This window comes from Electrona antarctica (genome assembly GCF_951216825.1).
Source record: "Electrona antarctica genome assembly, chromosome: 6".
NCBI lineage: Eukaryota > Metazoa > Chordata > Actinopteri > Myctophiformes > Myctophidae > Electrona > Electrona antarctica.
The window spans coordinates 22,285,350-22,304,329 of record NC_136811.1 but is presented as its reverse complement, the minus strand read 5'-3'; the positions used below and the strand labels follow the sequence as shown (position 1 = coordinate 22,304,329).

General features: G+C 41.4%; 3 protein-coding genes across 4 annotated transcripts in view; 2 read left to right on the top strand and 1 right to left on the bottom strand.

Moving 5' to 3' along the window:
- Nucleotides 1-1,122: 1,122 nt before the first annotated feature.
- On the top strand, nucleotides 1,123-2,790 carry LOC306924814 (delta-1-pyrroline-5-carboxylate dehydrogenase, mitochondrial-like; the record flags this gene model as incomplete). The annotated part of the gene is made up of 1 exon (XM_079503464.1): nucleotides 1,123-2,790. One exon carries the CDS (start codon nucleotides 1,123-1,125, stop codon nucleotides 2,788-2,790), a length of 1,668 nt encoding a protein of 555 aa, XP_079359590.1.
- Nucleotides 2,791-4,609: 1,819 nt separating this feature from the next.
- On the top strand, nucleotides 4,610-11,718 carry fam210ab (family with sequence similarity 210 member Ab). The gene is made up of 5 exons (XM_079503362.1): nucleotides 4,610-4,803; nucleotides 5,258-5,292; nucleotides 7,772-8,262; nucleotides 10,199-10,310; nucleotides 10,664-11,718. The coding sequence occupies exons 3-5, from the start codon at nucleotides 7,817-7,819 to the stop codon at nucleotides 10,997-10,999; spliced, it is 894 nt and encodes a 297-aa protein (XP_079359488.1). The 5' UTR covers nucleotides 4,610-4,803; nucleotides 5,258-5,292; nucleotides 7,772-7,816; the 3' UTR covers nucleotides 11,000-11,718.
- A 5,266-nt stretch (nucleotides 11,719-16,984) lies between these two features.
- Nucleotides 16,985-18,980, bottom strand: part of LOC306924302 (low-density lipoprotein receptor class A domain-containing protein 4-like) — a 157,111-nt gene continuing 155,115 nt past the window's right edge. For both annotated transcript variants that reach the window (XM_079502771.1, XM_079502772.1), the window contains one exon: nucleotides 16,985-18,980. This exon is cut by the window's right edge and continues 5,328 nt beyond it. The gene's annotated coding sequence lies outside the window, so the exon portion shown is untranslated.

Genomic DNA, 18,980 nt, shown 5'->3' with positions numbered 1-18,980 from the left:
AAAATTAACCATGCATGGTCAATGAGCCAATGTTTGGGAAACACAGCATTATAAAGAACACCTTTGTTTTTGGAAAAATAATGCACAGTACATGTTGCCATTGAAGAAGAGGAAGAGGTGGATGGGAATAGGATGAGGAGGAAATGAACGAAAACACCATGAAGAAAAACAAAGAACAAAAAGGAAAGAAAAATAAATACTTTCCACTGATGAGCTCTGAATGCTGAGCCTCAGGTTCATTATGCCCTTCATCCTGTTGCTGTAGCATGAGGTGCTATATTTGGATATTATTCTACTGTTATTTATGTCACGTTGTAGGTTAACCAAATCACTCCTGCGTGTGCAACTGTGCACGTGCATGTGCATGTGCACACACACACGCACGCTTTCTCTCTCTCTCTCACACACACACACACACACACACACACACACACACACACACACACACACACACACACACACACACACACACAGTTCTCTTGCTTTCTCTCTCTCTCTCTTTCCCTCTCTCTCACACACGCACGCACACACACAGTTCTCTCTTGCTTTCTCTCTCTCTCTCACACACACACACATGCATGCACGCACGCACGCACGCACGCGCACACACACACACACACACACACACACACACACACACACACACACACACAGTTCTCTCACAGTTCTGCTTTCTCTCTCTCTCTCACACATGTCATTATTGCTTTCTAAGTGTAATTTTTACTTTCATTGTAGGCCTACAAAACTGCAATGCATGACCTTAGTCTGCCCTCTGGAGGTAGCTACAGATCAGTGAAGAATACAGTTATTTTGTGAGTACAGTTAAGGTGGTTGTTAAATGTTAAACAGTTAAATGTTAAATGTTTCGCCTGCTTCCCCCATCAATGCGGTGTCCAAATATGGTCATCTGCATCATAATGACTTAGTTTACATCACAAAAGGACGTACATCAAAAGTGCCGTCACACCTACACTACAGCAGAATTCCAAAATATGGACATCTGTGGCATACAGTAAGTGATGTCACACATTACCACCTATGCAGGATCATAGGTGGTTAACCCACATTTCTTGTGTTAATTGCTACTCACCCCATTGACCTGAACTTCTCTCCGGTGAAAGCATGCTGCAAGTGAGGCCGCTCCTCTGGTCTTGGAGAAGAGGATTCAAGACCTTTCCCTATGCAGCTGAGGTAAAGAATGAACCAATCCTGGAATTCAAGGATAGCAGTCCAGAAAGAACAGAACTCCTGAAGGCCTTGGATGACCTGAAAGGGAAAACAGAGGAGATTCCCTGTGTTGTTGGAGATGAACATGTGTGGACCAAAGACATCAGATACCAGTTATGTCCTTTCAATCACTCACATAAGGTTGCCAAGTTCTGCTATGCTGACAAGGAATTGCTCAACAAAGCCATCTTGGCCTCTGTGGCAGCACGGAGAGAGTGGGACCTGACGCCAGTCCGGGACAGAGCCCAGATCCTCTTCAAGGCTGCTGATGTCATCAGCAAGTCTAGGAGAGCTGAGATCATAGCCAAGACCATGATTGGACAGGGTAAAACAGTGGTACAGGCAGAGATTGATGCTGCTGCAGAGCTGATTGACTTCTTCAGGTTCAACGCCAAACACGCCATTGAGCTGGAAGGCCAGCAGCCATTAGTTACTCCAGGGGTCACGAACACTGCTCTGTATCGTGGACAGGAGGGTTTTGTAGCTGCTGTTTCTCCTTTTAATTTCACCGCTATTGGTGGAAATCTGGCTGGCACCCCTGCTCTCATGGGTAATGTTGTACTGTGGAAGCCCAGCGACACAGCCATGTCAGCTAGCTATGCTGTCTACAAGGTCCTGCGGGAGTGTGGCCTTCCCCCCAACATCATCCAGTTTGTCCCAGCTGACGGACCTGTGTTTGGAGACACTGTCACCTCCTCAGAGGACTTGGCAGGCATCAACTTCACTGGCAGCGTCTCAACATTCAAACGTCTTTGGAAACAGGTGGCTCAGAACCTGGACATCTATAAGAACTTCCCTCGTGTGGCAGGAGAGTGCGGCGGGAAGAACTTCCACTTTGTTCACTCATCTGCGGACATTCAGAGTGTGGTGACTGGGACTATACGTTCGGCATTTGAGTATGGAGGCCAGAAGTGCTCGGCCTGCTCCAGGATGTATGTACCCGACAGCAAGTGGCCCCAAATCAAACAGCAGCTCCTGGCCATCCACAAACAGATCAAAGTGGGAGATCCTGTGGATGACTTCAGCAGTTTTTTCTCAGCCGTGATTGATGATAAGTCTTTTGCACGTATAAAGAAGTGGCTTGATCGGGCAAAGTCCTCCCCTAACTTGACCATCATCGCTGGGGGAAACTGTGATGATAAAAAAGGCTACTTTGTGGAGCCCACCATCGTTGAAACCAAAGACCCACAGGACGCCATCATGTGCGAGGAAATCTTTGGGCCTGTTCTGTCAGTCTATGTTTACCCCGAGAAAAACTACAAAGAGGTGCTTCATCTGATAGACAACACCTCCCCATACGCCTTGACAGGGGCTGTGTTTGCTCAGGACCAGAATGTGATTAATGAGGCAGCCAAGGTCTTAAGAAATGCTGCAGGGAACTACTATGTGAATGACAAATGCACTGGCTCTGTTGTCGCTCAGCAGCCATTTGGTGGTGCCAGAGCTTCAGGAACCAATGACAAACCGGGAGGTCCCCACTACATTTTGAGGTGGACATCGCCACAGATAGTCAAGCAGACTTACGTCCCACTCACAGAATGGAAGTACCCCTACATGGGCTGAGAAGTTAACAAAGTACTATATAACCCCATCCCAACCCTTCCCCTCGACACTTATCTAACCTGAAACCTTTACCTTCATCATAAGCCATCATAGCATTCTTCCATGTAAGTCGGCATCTCCTGTCATACTGTACCTTTTGACCATCAAAGTCACAGTTTTACAAACAATTGTATTTATGTAGTTATATATATTTATACTACCAATACTATATCAATAGACTTTTGTTGGTGCCAAATGTAAGTCACTCATCGGTGCTGTGAATAAAACAAAAACAATTCAGCCTTTTATCACATGCATTCACTGCATTGCTATTATGTTTACAGCCCAATAAATTGTCTTAAATGCAACTGGCGTAGCTAAATGTAACCAGGTGTGAAACATTCTACTCAAAAAAGCATTCACACACACTCAGAAATGTCAACGTATGAATTTCACATGACTATTCTGGTGGCGGGTCATAAATAATGCATTTTAGGAAGGAACCTGCGGGACATATAAAATCTGCCCTTTTGCTGTGAATGGCCTTGGCCCATGGACATCGAACATGTCTGGTCTATGACGTATCTATGAGCCAAGGGGGTGGACTGCAATATATTGGATAGATTAAATCCTGTTTCCGTAGGCTGTAATAAATGCCATCCACACGTGCGACCAGCCGACCATGGCTCCTGAGTGAGCTGAGTAGAAACTAGAAAGCAAGGAAATGACGTCCACCACTAAGTCTGCACCCAGGGGCCATCCTATGCAAGGCAATGGACAGATGGCCAAGATATCATGGCCAACTGAACCATTGCTCTGGGCAGCATCAGCAACAGCAGGTGTCATGTATTCCCATGCTTTTTGTTCTTGCTTAATGTAAATCGCTCTGGATTAAGAGGCTAAGAGCGTCTGCTAAATGCCTAAATTGTCAAGTAGTTATGCTAGCAGCTAGTCTAACCTCTTCTAGGTCAGCAGATTGTGTTTCAACAAGGAGGGACAATTTGAGCAATTAATGAGTAGAGGTCAGTAGTATTGGCATACCGTAGTTCAGCAGTGAAATAAGCCAGGTTAAAACCAGTAGGCTGAAAGAAATTCAATTAAAAGTACCAATAGTTTACCAAAATGTCAAATGCAGTAAAATCCAATTGGTTTAAATAGAAAAATCACACCCGTGTGAATTGAGGGGTGCTCTTATCATTTTACATCATCTCATGAACAACTGAGTGATAATTCAAGCTTTTCGACAGCTGCAATGTTGATGGTGAGAGTTTGACATGAGTTTGACATATTTAATACAATCAGATAGGACTTTTCTGTTTGGATGAATGGGCTGTCAATGGGAAATTGCACCTACTTACCATTGCTGACAAGATGGCAGAAGTGTGCATAAGATCAATAGAAGTCTATGTACTGTAGAAGAGCCGCCATTGGACTGGCCTCATGAAGTGAACGGAGCTGTCGTAAGTTACTCTCTCTAGCTCTTAGTAAACATAAAATGGTTTAGGACACCAATTTTATCCAATCAGGAGAGAGAACTCACACAAAAAGAATACACGTAAACAAGTGAAATCGAAAGTGTGATGATGACACAAATAGATGAATATTTGGAACTGGACAAAATTGAAGCTGATATTAAATTGGGTACTCTCCTAATTGGCTGAAAATTTATTTTATTTTCTGTTTATTAAAGAGCTGGATATCCCTGTTACTGAACACACAGTCGAGCAATGATTACTATCAGAATACAACAACTGTCACTATAGTGTATACCTCTTCCAAAAACAAATACTCCTACGTCACTTGTCAGTTGTCACGACGTCATCTCCTCTTTCACTACAAGTCCCGTCGTCCCGTGCGCGGTCAGCGTACGTGAGAGACGAGTCCTCCGACTCCTCCATGCGTTCCACTCACTCACTCACTCACTGGCTGCAGCAGCACCAAATGAGGTTCTTGAATAACACATCGGGCATGCTTGTATGGCTCTCAGGACACCAGGACACCGTTTTGTCCATCCCTTATCGTATCATTTGAAACGTATGTATCTTTCTGTTTCGGATCCTCCAACCTAGAGTATATTACGTGTCTTCGGTAACTTAGTGTTCCGGTCTGTTCTGGAGCTAGCCTTGCTAGCTCTTTAGCAGCTAATGTTAACGTCAAGGAGTCGGTCAGCAAGCCAAAGTTGGCATCAGTTCAGAATCAGGCCTTTGCCCGCCTGTCAGACAGCTACTGTGGCGCACAGTCAATGGCAGAGCAAACGAGACGCTTTCCGTCCAAACTGAAAGAACCAAAAACTAGCTATTAGCTTCTTGTCCTCTAGGCAGTGTCCTCGCAGGCAATGTCAACTAGGATGCCATGCGTGGTGTGAACAGTCTGCATCTGTAACCTTTGCATAAGCCACACTTGTTTACTCAATGTTGTATAACATTAAAGTGAATCGTCATTTCCACAAGCTTAAATCCTCATTATACTGTACTTTTCTTTTTTGTAGGTGCGGTATACATGTTTTATGAACCATAGTCAAAGGTACGTGCATGGGTATACTATTCTGATGTGGTGATGTCACATGTTTCATTATTGCCATCACTGTGCGTAAGAGTGCAATGAGGAAGTGAGTGACACCAGGATTCCAGAGTGCACCCATTTTAAGCGCACATGCACCCTAAAATATGTCCAGGGCAACTAAACTAAACGTACATTTACTAATTTAGCAGGTCTGTGTGGTATATGTGGCCATGCTTAAATTATATGCTGGTGGGTATGGAACAAGTTGGTCAACACCAGTGCAACCAACCAACTAAAGTTAGCCCTCTGGACATGTATTTATTTTGCACAATGGCGTGTGTCATAAAGATAAATACTGTCTCAAGTTGATTAAACACACAATTGTGTGTGATAAGTTTGAGATCAAGTAGGAAATGACTAAACTATCAACCTCAAAATGCTCCAGTGAGTGGACGAGGCATACTGTGTACTCTGCAGGGACGTGATGCCCTCTCTGTCTTAATATAGCCAGTTTAATCTGGATGTGATGTCTGGTACTAACTACACACATCTGTGTCACACAGCAGCTATGTATAAATCATTGTTGAGGAGTCAAGGCAGAGTTGCATTGGTTCTATTAATGAGTTCATATAAAGTCCATCTTAAATGCAGGTGTTCTCACAGGGGTATTTCTGAGGGGCAGGTTTAATGAAATGAAATGAAATGATTACTATATTTACCCAGGGTATCTGGGCTAAGCTCAAGAACTTGTTTCCAGCCAGGCCCTGCTCATAGAACATTTCATCGTAGTGGTTCAATGGTTCAAGGGCACTTCAGCGGTGGTAATTTTAACGTGTCGGACCGCTGATTCGAACTGGCGACCTTCCGGTATCAAGACCGCTCCGCAATCCATTCGGCCACCGCTGCCACTAATGTTTGTTTTTTGTTTTAAAAACGCCATTGACAATGAAGGGAGAATGGGAAGCAGCGTTTTGCTTCTACGGGCCGACGGCGTGGAACAAACTTCCACTGTACCTTCGACAGGCAGCCTCTAGACATTTTTAAAGCGCAGCTCGGTCTTGAGCTGCGCTTCTACACTACTTCTACACTCTTGCTTTTAATTGATCTTTTAATTTTTTGTTATTCATGTCCTCACTGTATTGCATTACTGCTCTTGTTTTTTAATGTTTATGCCTTGCTTTTTTTCTCCATTGCTCTGTAAAGCACTTTGAGCTGCATGTCGTGAAAGGTGCTATACAAATAAAGTTTTATTATTAATTCGCAATGGTTTGTGGCACTCTCAGTCTGTATATGCAATTTACCGGGTGCACGGCTCACGTAGATTCACAGTAATAATTAGTCAGCACTTCTGGTACTTTTAATTCATAATGCAGCACGACAAATCGACTGCGTCCGTGTCGATTTGCTGTTTGTCCCATAGTGGGTTCACTTATTCCAGGAAGTAAACGTCATTCGCATTGATTTATGGGAGCGTAGTTTCAGCATTTTTGACAAATATGGGCACAGTATTGTCCTTTGTTTCTGCTTTCTAATTATTCGTTGCGCACCAAAGAAAATGTTGGGTTTATCTACTCCTGAGAACGGGAGAATACGCAGCATTCACACTACCATATGTGCCAAGTTGTCCTGAGTGTGCACCCGGGACCATAGTGTGAATCTGCCCAAAGCTCTTTAAATAAATACCTTTCTGAAACATCTATGGCCTAAATTAATGGGAATTCCTCTTCTGGAACCTGTGTCGTTCTGAAAGGCCAGACATTGGAGTGGCTGGGACGCTATGGATTTTGTTATTGCTGTAATGCATCACTGTTTACCGACGGTATGGCTGTATTGAGCAATACCTCAAAATAGTTTCGAATGGAAAAAATATATATTTATAATATTTAGGGATGTCAATTATCGATTAATTCATAAATTGATATTGATAACCTTATATCGATCGAGTAACCGGCTAATTGATAAGCAGTGTTTAAAACCCCCCCAAAAAAACAATCTTAATTTGCCTAACACTTTCGGGGGATTAATATAGCCAACCTACCTAGGCTGCCAGGATTGATCTATTACCTTTGGAGCATACGCCGAAGTATTTGCAGCTTTGATTCACGAAAATCCATGAGAAAATAGTCCCATGGGTTGTTGAAGAGAAAAACATGCCGCCATTGCGATGCGAAACGACAGCAGGCTGCACAGCCTGTTTGTCATCAAGTTTCTATGGTTTCCCACATTGTCTGTTATCACTTGGAGGTCAGTCTTGATGTCATGTCATATCATGGAGTGTCCTCCATATTTGGGAAAGTCTAACCTGAACTCTATATTTGGGCATGATGCAAATTGGCTGACTCATAGTGACAATGACCGTGTCATAGCCCGTCAGCTTAACGTCACACATAAGAAATTGACGTGTTTGGCACACGTCTCACGCGCATGCGTGACCGCACCCTAATGCCGGCTTTACCTGTGTTTTACAATGCGTTTTATTTATTTTTTATCTCAAACCTAGGAACCTACAGCACTACAGAGGTTTGTGGCGGCGACTACGAGGATAATGATGCAGCGCGTCCTATCCCAGAAGATTTCGCGGCAGGTGGCCGCGGCACGCTTGTTGCTGGTTTGCGTGTCTGATCCTCCCTTGGCAGTGTGTAGCTGTGTAAAACGCCTGTCCCCCCTCACAGCTCATCGCTGGTTATCAACTTCTGCCACTAGCAAGGCAGCCCAACACCCAAAACAGCACCAGGAACCACCAAATGAGCCTCATCCCAGCACCACGCTTCAAGCCCAGGCAGGCAGTAAGCCTCATGGGGAGAAATCTGGGACAGAGGTCCCCCCCACGACAACTGAAGACTCTTTAGAGTTGGACCCCCTGCAGGACAATTCTGTTGGTCTTTACCAGAGATTTAAGAGGATGCTTAAACAATATGGAAAGGTGATGATCCCTGTACATCTGTTGACATCCTCCGTCTTTCTTGGAACGTACTACTATGCTGCTATGAAGTGAGTGTTGTCTTCATGTCTGAGCCTAATAGCACTTAGCTATAAAAATAATAATTATAGATATATAGTAGGGCTGCACGATTAATCGAATTTTAATTGAAATCGCGATTTTTGGATTTGGACGATGTCAAAACGTTTTTCCCTTAACTAGGGTATTTACGTTAAATCTCTCTCGCACTCGCCTGCAGGCTGCCGGGCTACCGTAGTTACTTCCTCCTCCCTCTGCCGTGCAGAGAGAGAACCTGAAAGGAGCTTTAGCATGTCTGCCACAGGGAGCGATAGGAAGGAGGATTTAGTTGCTAAAATAGGCAAGACAATGTCTGTCGCCTGGAAATGGTTCGGCTTCTCCGTTTCAGATGTGGAGCACTAGTCCCCGATGTAATAGTTGTAAAAAGGGGATGCACACACCCCATTCACCACTGTGCTTGTGTTTGTTTTCCGGGTGCTGGAGCAGGTTGGGACGCTCGTGTTGTGGCTGTCTCTGGTCTCTCACAGGCACCGACTTTTTACGGGGACAGGTTTTAGTTCCGACATAGTGGAGGGTCGGTCCCTGTGGGAGACGGCAGTGACTTGTTCCAGCGCCAGGAGACTGGACGGGCATAGCGGCGAGTAGCTCTGGTCCATAGCCCTAATGCTAATTCTTCCCTAGCATTAGGGCTATGGACCAGAGCCAAGCGGCGAGTGGGACTGCTGCTGCACAACATGAAGCTTATCAATAGCGTGTCCCGACCTACTGTCCCTTATTATCGTAACGTCGGGTAGTGTACACTGTTTATTTTGCATCGAGGAGCCATGTGTGTCTGACTCTGTATTGACTGTGTACGTCGCCTCAGCTAAAAACACAAGGGAAGCCTGTCTTATGTTTCGCCGTACAACCTGTTGCATCAGCATGCTAAAGAAAATAGCTGATCTGCAAGCTCACAATGTGTCGCCTCTGCAGCACGTTGTGAGCTAGTAGATCGGTTATTTTCAGCACGCGTAAAAATGGAGGATGAGTCGTTCAGAAACTTTTGCCTTCATAGTACACAAGCATCAGCTGTCACAAGTTGAAAAGAGATGTGGCATCATTATTTTTCACATGGCCCATATGACGAGACAGAATCAAAAAGGATTAGGCCTACAGATTCAGTGGCATTTCACATTGCAAAAGGGTGCAGGAAGAGTGGGCACCTAAACATTAAATTGGCTATTTTTTCCAAAATGTTTTTTTTAAAGAATTAATTTGGACATATTGTAAACGTTTTCACTTGTTTAATCCCAAAGGGGATTTATCTTTCTTTGTTTAAAAGGATCCCTGGCCAGACAAATATGCCTTAAAACACTATAGCCTACTTGCCCTCTATATCTAAAAATAAAAAATATTTCTTTCATAAATAGAGAATCTTTCACTCAATAGGAACTGCTCCTGTCCAAGTTGAGGATGACATATGTCCATGTGTGGTCCAGCCTCAGGGAATGTACGGAATGTACATGCTAATAAAAAGTATTTAAATATTGCTTTGATATTCTTAGGAAGTATTAAGTTGTTTTTATTAGCATATGCATTCCATAGGGCTGGACCACACATGGGCATATCATCAACCTGCGATGGGAGCAGTCCCTATTGATTGAAAGATTCTCTATTTATGAAAGAAATTAAATATTGATGGTGTTTTTTATTTATTATTTATAGAGGGCAAGTATAATGTTTTAAGGCATATTTGTCTTATTAGCCAGGGATCCTTTTAAGGGTTGGAATTTATTCCAATAGGAAAATTCACATTTGTTTGCATTTAAAAAGAAAAACATTTTGAGACAAAAAAATCAAAATCGAAGATTCAGAGAAATAATTTTGGTTTTTTTTAGGCAAAATCGTGCAGCCCTAATGTATAGAGATTTGTTTTACTTTGTTATGTAAGGTAGTTTAAAACTCTGCCTTTTCCTTTTTTTTCTTCAGAGGTGTGAACGTAGTGCCATTCTTGGAATTGATAGGTTTACCAAACTCAATTGTTGACGTTTTGAGAGATTCTTCTAGTGGCTATCTCATAACCGCCTACGCCATGTATAAGGTACATTGCAATCTTTATTCTTTATTACAGCATTACACAAAATATCTGGATGCAAAGATTTTGGTGTTCCAAATGCTCATTTCCCTTATGCCAGGATAAAATATATCGTCTGTCGGGTGGCAAACTCATGTCCAAAACCTTTACTTTTCAGGATTCAGATAAGAAAATGCCAATAGCAGATTGAGAAGCTCATTACGCGTCACTTTGTGCTGTTTCGAGCTCATAGATCTGCTATCTTTGATACTTTTGTGTGACGCTGTAGTATGATCAAGTAGGGCATTAATTCATTCATCAGAAAAAGTTAAAATATGGAGAGTATCTTTTAACTAAACTTGGCTTTTGTTTTCCTGTAGATTACCACCCCACTCAGATACACAGTGACTCTGGGTGGAACGTCGCTCTCAGTGAAGTATCTCAGGAGGCAAGGCTACATGGTCACACCGCCTTCTATCAAAGAGTACATCCAGGAAAACAAGGAGAAACTGAGCGAAAAAATGGAGGAGACAAAAGAGAGGTTTTCGGAAAAAATTGACGAAACCAGGGAACTCTTCTCAGGGAAGATGGAGGAAACAAAAGAACGGCTGTCTGAAAAAATGGAGGAAACAAAAGATAAGTTGTCAGAGAAACTGCAGGAAACCAAAGAAAAGGTCTCTGATGGAAAATCATTATTTGGAAAGAAAACCGATTAGATTACAGGCACTGGAACTGGCTCTGAATATAGTAAATCAACCTCAAAATGTTTAGAGTCAGTTGGGGGAAAGTGTGGCACTTCTGTTTCTAAAATAGGGATTTGCACTTATCATTGTCCTAAAATTTCACCATAAACATATAGCCTGTTATGTCATTGGATACCATCCCTATAGGTGCCCATATCCTACGATGATGCAGTCTAAATGTGGAATAGACGATCGCTGATTAGTAGGTACATGACGATGCTACACTTGCTACTGTTCATCCAAGACTACTAGCACAAAATATGTGGTTTGTAATTGTTATGTGGTAACCTATAACAATGGCCACGTTTTGAGGAGAAAACATTTCTCAGATACTTTGCTTATGCTGACATCGATGGAATCAATTGTTTGAGCTGCTAAGGGTTGAAATGAAAATCATGTAAAGGAATGTTTTGTCTGTGTAAAAATGCAGTACTAGAGACTTAACAGACATGCTAATGCTTCAGATGGTTAAAAAATAAAACATGACGATCACGGTTCCCTCTACGGTGTAGTCCATCCAAGTCTTTCTGAAGGCTGTTTTATCAACCTGTTTTTGATATATGAGAAATTAAGTTTTCTAATGTATGTTTAATCTGATAGCCAAAGCTAATATATTGCATTATTTTAGTGTGTACTTCCTGATTATTGTTGACTGAAAATTGGGATTAAAATGGGATGTGCTAAAAGCAAAATCAGTGATTGATTGTATGAAAGCTACCTGGTGTGAAAATGGTCAACATTTTACATGGACACATGGATTTGCATGTAAACGTATGCTCATTAATAATAAGCTACATGCCATGTTGGTCATCAACAAATTAAAGTGGTGAAAGTATGTAAGTTTACCAATGAAAGTACATTGGTATTTAGAAAATGGCCTGTACAGCTGTCTAGAGACATCTTTACTTAATAAAGCTAAACTGGCGGAGTGGCTTAACTATCTAAAATGTTTATGCTTTCTATTAAGTAGGATATATCAGTTGTGACAAATTATGGCAATTAAAGGCTGGATTTTGTAAAAATAAATGAATAAAAAATTGAATATTTAGAGCTGCAGTCTGTAAGTTTAATGTCTTACGTGGGAATTGAACCCAGGTATCCTGTTAGCCCTGGTCCAGTGCTTACAGCGAGTCTCTCTGACACCAGGGCTAGTATCCTGTGTGGGAGACCAAACCTTTACATTATGAGCAGTACACCAGATTTAAAACGTCCCAATGGAAAAGTAGGGAGACCAACTACTGCAGATGTATTCATTATAATGAATGAATGCTACTCTACAGGTTGATTGAATAAAATAAGTTCCAGCTTGCACCTTTAAACATTGAGGCACTGACCTGTTTAGCCAACTAAATTTATGAAACAGTTTTTCCACTGTGTATGTTCATACACAGCACATACATTCTGCAAAATTGGACCAAGATATCCTGCCCCATTTCTAGGTGAGCTGGATACTTGGAATATTTGTATTGGATTTACTATATCATGGGGTGCCCCAGTCACTTAATGGCTGAGGCTCACATTCCACATATGTCATGGTTCTTTGGTCGGATATGGCTCATATTAGTTCCATGTCGTACTCCATCTCCACTAATTATCACGCTCCACTGGGTAGAATCCACATCAGAAATGCAAAACAAATATGTAAATGATGCTGTCACACATGCTGTGCTACATACAGACTTGGGCTGACACTTACCATTGTGTTGCATTGCTTGGTTTATATATGCTCCTAGTGGAAAATCTAAGTTACAATGACCTCTGCTGTCCAAATTTATGAACAACTGATTCCACAGTCCCACTGCCACCTGTCTGTTCTCCCAGATATGACAGAGGCCAGAGGGTTGAGATTTTCTAAATACCAATAGGCCGTTTGGGAAACCAGGCTCAGATCAGTGAAAGGGTTAGAAAGAGAAATAATCATAATCCATCATAACACGACATTATAATCAAATGTCATGTTATGATATGAATATTTCTATTTCTAACCCTTTCATTGATCTGAGCCTAAACAAGAATTGTATTGGTATTTAGTCTGGAAAACTGAAAATCTCAACCCTGGGTGTTCACGTGGCTCTGAAAACCAGGCCCCTGCAGTGCGACTGTCTGGAATCAATCAATATGTTTAAGACCTAGTATAATGACGACAATAGCGTTATTGTTTTTTTTGTTGTTTTTTTTTAAACTTTTGACAGCATAGATTATTTTACTTTTGCAGTTTAAAAAGGTTTTGGCCAGAGGAATTGCAAACATTTATTCAAATAGATTTTTCTATGCAGCCTTCAAACCTAGTCCTATATTGCTGTGATCCGAGTTATGGCAATTAATTAAACACTGCTGCAGCGCCCCATATGTGTGCAAATTATTTTTTGGGGTACGACTATTCTCATGCCATGATGCCAGAACTCTGAACAGTGTTTGTGTGAAGTTTAGTTCAGATCGGAGCATCCCGATCTGCCCCCGTAGAGTTCCACATGTCTGATATATGGAATCAATAAACCACGGTAGTTTGAACTGGGATGGGGGCATTGATGCTTAATAAAATATAAAATATGCACTCTTGGGGCATTTAATTATTCAGGTATGATTTTTGAGGGTTCTATACTGGAATAAAAAGCAGTTTATCCAAATCTCCCAGGAGCCCCAGATTTTTGGGACCCCAGGCGGTCCACCTACCTTGCCTAATGGGTACATCTCTCATGTACTCAAAAATAACAGATCTACAAGATCTCAACAGATTCCAGGTGCAACTGTCGTAGGTGCAACATAAATTGGGCTTTTAAACAACTGCCTCATCACTTCCTTCTTTCTTTCCTTCTCTGTCATCTCTTAGCTAAATACTAATAGGTATTAATATTATGCATGATAACCTTCCAGCACTCTCACTACTCTAGGAAGTGCGTGGGAGAAGGAAAAATGCAAACGTTATGGTTCCCCCTCACAAATCCTCTCTTCCAGTATGTTTTTTTTCTTTCCTCATAAGTGGGTTCATAGAAAGGACACAGAATATGCCAAGGTTTTCCCCTCGCTGTATGTTTGTAATTGAGGCTAAGTGCTTTGAACATTACGTTTGTTTCATTACACTGCAAATATTATGATAGGTTGCCAGATGGGTCTTTCTATAAACAAGCTAGGTTTCTTCTGTAAGGTCCAGGCCCTCTACCAAAATATTTTGACAAAAAACAAACTAAACGGGGTGCTCGGGTGGCGCAGTGGTAAGGTCCCTGCCCACAACCATGGAGGTTGTGCGTTCAAATCCACCGTGGTGCATCTGGCTTTGTTGGGCGCCTGTGCGAACACATGATATTGTGATCACTGCATGTACAGGCTGGGGTGACACCTGTCAGCAGGGAGTGTTGGAAAGTAACTGAAATAACGTATTACTTAAAACAATACCAGTAAGACGCCTCGAGAAGCAACCTCACGTGCACGCATCCGCCTAGTTGACGGCAGACTGCTGGGCGAGTGCTGGCATGGGGGGTCAGATCAACATGGAATGAATTCTGTACTGGCCATATAAGGAGCATGTCTTGAGTGTACAGGGTTTGATGAGGTCAGATCAACATATGGAATGTCAGAACAGGTCATTTACTATGCGTCATTAACAAACTCTCACTACACCTTGGTAAAACAGAATCTATTCTATTCGGATCCAAACATTCCCTCAGTAAGGTCAAAGAAGGCTAAATGATTTCAAGGTAAAAGTTGATGACATAGTAATCTCCAGCAAAGAAGAGATTATATATTTGGGCTCTATTCTCGACAACAAACTGACAGGTGAAAGGATGGCAACAAAGGTGATCAAAAAAGTAAATCGAAGAACAAGATTCCTGGGAAGAATTTCCTCTTTTGTCAACAAAAGTGCTCTCAAGACACTTGCGGGTGCTCTAATTCAGCCCTCCTTTGACTATGCTTCCACCTCTTGGTTCTCCAGCATCTCAATGTTACTTGAGACTAAGCTCCAGACCTCCCAAAAGAAACCAATTTGACTACTTCTCGGCCTGGGGCTCATGATCCACCTCTTCCCAACCCATTTTGCTAGTCTAAACTGGGTCCGAGTAGAAGACAGAGTTAAGCAACTGAAAATGGGATTGACTAACCTTGCCCTCAATGTCCTCTGTGCCCACATACCTGACTAACTACCTCAAAAAAGTGAGCGACACCCACAGCCACAATAATAGAGGGCGCGAGAACAACGATCTGGTACCACCCACTTTCAAACCAAACATGGGTAAATTCTCCTTGTACAACACTGCCACACAAGCAGGCAGGCCTGAAAATCCACCTTTCAGCAGGCCCATGGGAAAGGAAATGATCACCCCCCTTCCTTTTCCCCCTCACTGTATTTACAGTGTTTTATTAGTTACTGTGATGATTTGATTTTTTGTTTTACCTATGATGATATTGATTTTTGTTGTTATTGTTCATGTCATGTCTATGAATTGATTGCATAGGGCCTAAATGGAAACAAGGCCACAAGGACCTTTTTGTGCTATCCCTTTTGGACTGAGTGTTTGACTGTACTCCATTGCTGTTTATAAATTCTGTCTAATAAACTATTCAATCAATCAGAGATTCCATGTTCAAATCCCAGCCCTCCTATAGTTCAATGCTGGAGTATTTCAACTTTATTAATGATCCACCATGAATAAAGATCACTTCAAGATTACCAAGAGACCATGTGTGAGACTGTCTGACTGATGTCTTATTAACCTAAAGCTAACATACAAAATTACCAAGAGACATAATTTGCTCAGTGTCTGAGTGATGGTGTAGTCTAGAGGTAATGATCATACTCTCAACACAGAGATTCCATGTTCACATCCTAGTTGAGCCCTATTAGTTTACTTACCAATAGCTAGATTTAGCTAGATTTAGTGTTAGGGTTAGTAATGTCGGACAACACGCGTCATCGCTCTCAAAACAGTAGCGGTTTGTACAAAACGGGTTACTCCTGAAAACTTTAGAAGCCAATCGTAGCCAATCAGGATGGATAATTATGAGGAATCAAACAAATCACATGATCACATGACTATGGAGAGCATGTGTACCGATTTGCGTGAAATTTGGATAAAATCTGAAGGAGTAATATTAGAAAATGTGTTTTACATATGTCTGCCTCCTGGTGGCGCTATAAAGAGCAGATGTGAAAAATTCCAGGCAAAGGTTTTTCCTTGGCCTCTAGGGAGTGTGCATACAAGGTTTTACACAGATCAGTGCAGTTATAGGTAAAAACACAAATCGGTCAGTTATAGCGCCACCATGAGGCTGAGTTGAAAATATTCAAGTGGCATTTCTTCCTCTGCTTAGTGGTAATGTGCATGCAAAATTTCACGGAAATCACACGATGTGTTCATGATTTGCAGCATTTTGTTTGAAACGGAGCACTCCTGCGAACTTTGGAAGCCAATCTTAGCCAATCAGGATGGAGTCTGAAAAATGTGAAAGAGCCGTTTCGATGAATGGCTCTAGAGAGACTGTGTACCAATTTGCGTGATGTTTGGACAAAATCTGTAGGTGTACTGTCAAAACATTTGTTTTGCACAAAGCGGCCTCCTGGTGGCGCTATAACAGGCCAATGTGAAAACTTTGGGGCAGAGGTTCAGCTCTGGCATTCAGGGAGTGTGTGTGCAGAGTATGGCTACGATCAAGCCAACGGTGCCAGAGATTAGCTGTTCACAGACGGACGGACGGACGGACACACACACGGACACACGGACACACGGACGGACGGAGTGCAAAACATACTCTCTCCCCATGCCTTCGGCCTGGTGGAGACAATAATAGGGTCGATTTGGTTACCAACTCATTTGGGGACCACCTGGAACCCCCTCAAGGCCCACTGGTGGTCCCCGGACCACTGATTGAAAACCACTGGCCTAGTGTGATCCACCACATTACAAAATAATATCAGACACAAATGAATACCTAAAACACAAGAAAAACTAAACACCAAAGTAATCACTTTTAAAGTTTTATTCATTACGCTGCAGTTTGACCACAGCATAAGTACAAGCATCAAATCTTTGACTACAACAGCACTTAGAGCAACAATTTTTTGATTTTTTTTCTTCTTCTTTTCTGTAAAAGTATTGCAATAACAGACCTTAGGCCTAAAACCTATTACATCACAATTGCTTAAATAAACAAAGAGGCAAAAATACAGAACAATTTTACCTCTGTGTATTTCCATAATATATACTGTATATGTATGTTTTGTATACAGTCATATATTTCAATATGTACTGTATTATATGTGTACAGTCATACAGTATATATTTCAACACAGAGGGGGTGCAGGGCAGGTGGGGGTGAGTGGGACCAGAAGGATTCTTTTTGTAAATAAAGCAAACCAATGTTACAAAACAATCCATGATGGAAGCAGTCCTGTGGTAACTGTCAAGACAGAGAGAATACCAAACTGTTGAGACATTATCATTGTTATTATTAAAATCTGGAACAATAAAAACAGCTACTTTTTTGTCAGCAGTTGAGTACAGACTTCTGATAAGTGGAAAGAAGTAGCACGCTGAAGAAAAAACCAAAACAAACAAAATAATTCAGTCTGAGCCCAAATTAGTTCTTCAAGCTAGTGCAGGAAACATAAGAATGTCTAAAAAGAATAAAGCCCAATTTATACTTCGTCATACGACAGAAGCACAATCCAAAAATAGCAGATCTACAAGTCAATAATGCATCGCGGTGCGAGGCAATGTGAACCTGTCGATCTGCTATTTCTGGCGCATGACTGTTGTGCGACGGTGTATAAATTAAGCATATCAAGAGCCAGTGGCGCTCCAGCCATTACAATAGAGATCTCTCCAAATAAAAACTACACAACTGCCACTTATTTGGTGCTTTGAAGAAAATGGCGCGTTGCTATGTACATAGTCTATAGATAAGAATGAACATGCTCTGCGGTTATTGTACAGTGGAGTTATTTTTCAGTACATACTGTAAATAAATGACTGCAGATTAAACATGACTTTTGTTCCAATATACTGTGCCACATATAACATTGTAATGTATAAAACAAAAAAAACAAAATATTCTTTTTTTTAAAAAGGAGAAAAGTTAAAATGACAAGTTTGTTAAACAACATTATTCATCATTCAGCTCCACTCATTTAGCTTTTTTGATGATGGTGCACTTTTCCCAATCTTAGGGAAAAAAAGGAATGACCGCTTTCTTTTGATACGTCAGACTTCCTATTTAGCAACCTCTTGGAAATACATTGCCTGTGATTCACATTCTCTCATATCATCAAAAGTTCCTCTGTCACCATTGTTGAAATGTTGACTGACACAATCAAACTGCAAAACCTCTAGCCAGATCTATAGCGATGACGAACAAGCTCAATATTTTACTGCAAATCAATTACCTTACTGTTGATGAATTATGAGTAATATATTTTGGCAGATATACAAAATAAGTATAGTTGAAAATGAAATATCATAAGACTAACAAATATTGATTCAGCTTTCCAAAATAGGAACTGGCAATAGTCATGTAAATGGTTCTCCCAGTACTATTCTGATTACCATTTGTTCACCGACTTAGAAATCAAGTTAAAGAGTTTAAACTGAGAAGCTTGTTGAAAAATATCCCCAGTTTAAATTGTGTCAAGACATTTGTAAATTATGTGTATGAAACATCATTTTAGTCATTAGTTGATTGTGGTAAATTATAGTCGATACAACTGACCATTGAACCAAGTGATGACAAGCACTGTGCAGTTGTTCTTAGATGAGAAACAGAATAAACAAGTCATCATTATAATAACCGCTTCCTTAATCCAGAGGTTATTTCATCCTTATCAAGACAAGACTGTTATTTATAGGAAAATATTATATGTAGTAATTTGTATTTGTTTTGCAACCATATTTCTAAGCATACTTTGCAAACCATGTTTTATCATTTAAAAAAAAAAGAAAGACAAAGCACATATGTACTGTAG

Excerpts from the sequence above, each read along its gene's own strand:
- fam210ab (XM_079503362.1), top strand. The coding sequence starts at position 7,817 with ATGATGCAGCGCGTCCTATCCCAGAAGATTTCGCGGCAGGTGGCCGCG. Across the intron at positions 8,263-10,198 it reads TACTACTATGCTGCTATGAA|AGGTGTGAACGTAGTGCCAT; the intron begins GTGAGTGTTGTC and ends TTTTTTCTTCAG. Across the intron at positions 10,311-10,663 it reads CCGCCTACGCCATGTATAAG|ATTACCACCCCACTCAGATA; the intron begins GTACATTGCAAT and ends GTTTTCCTGTAG.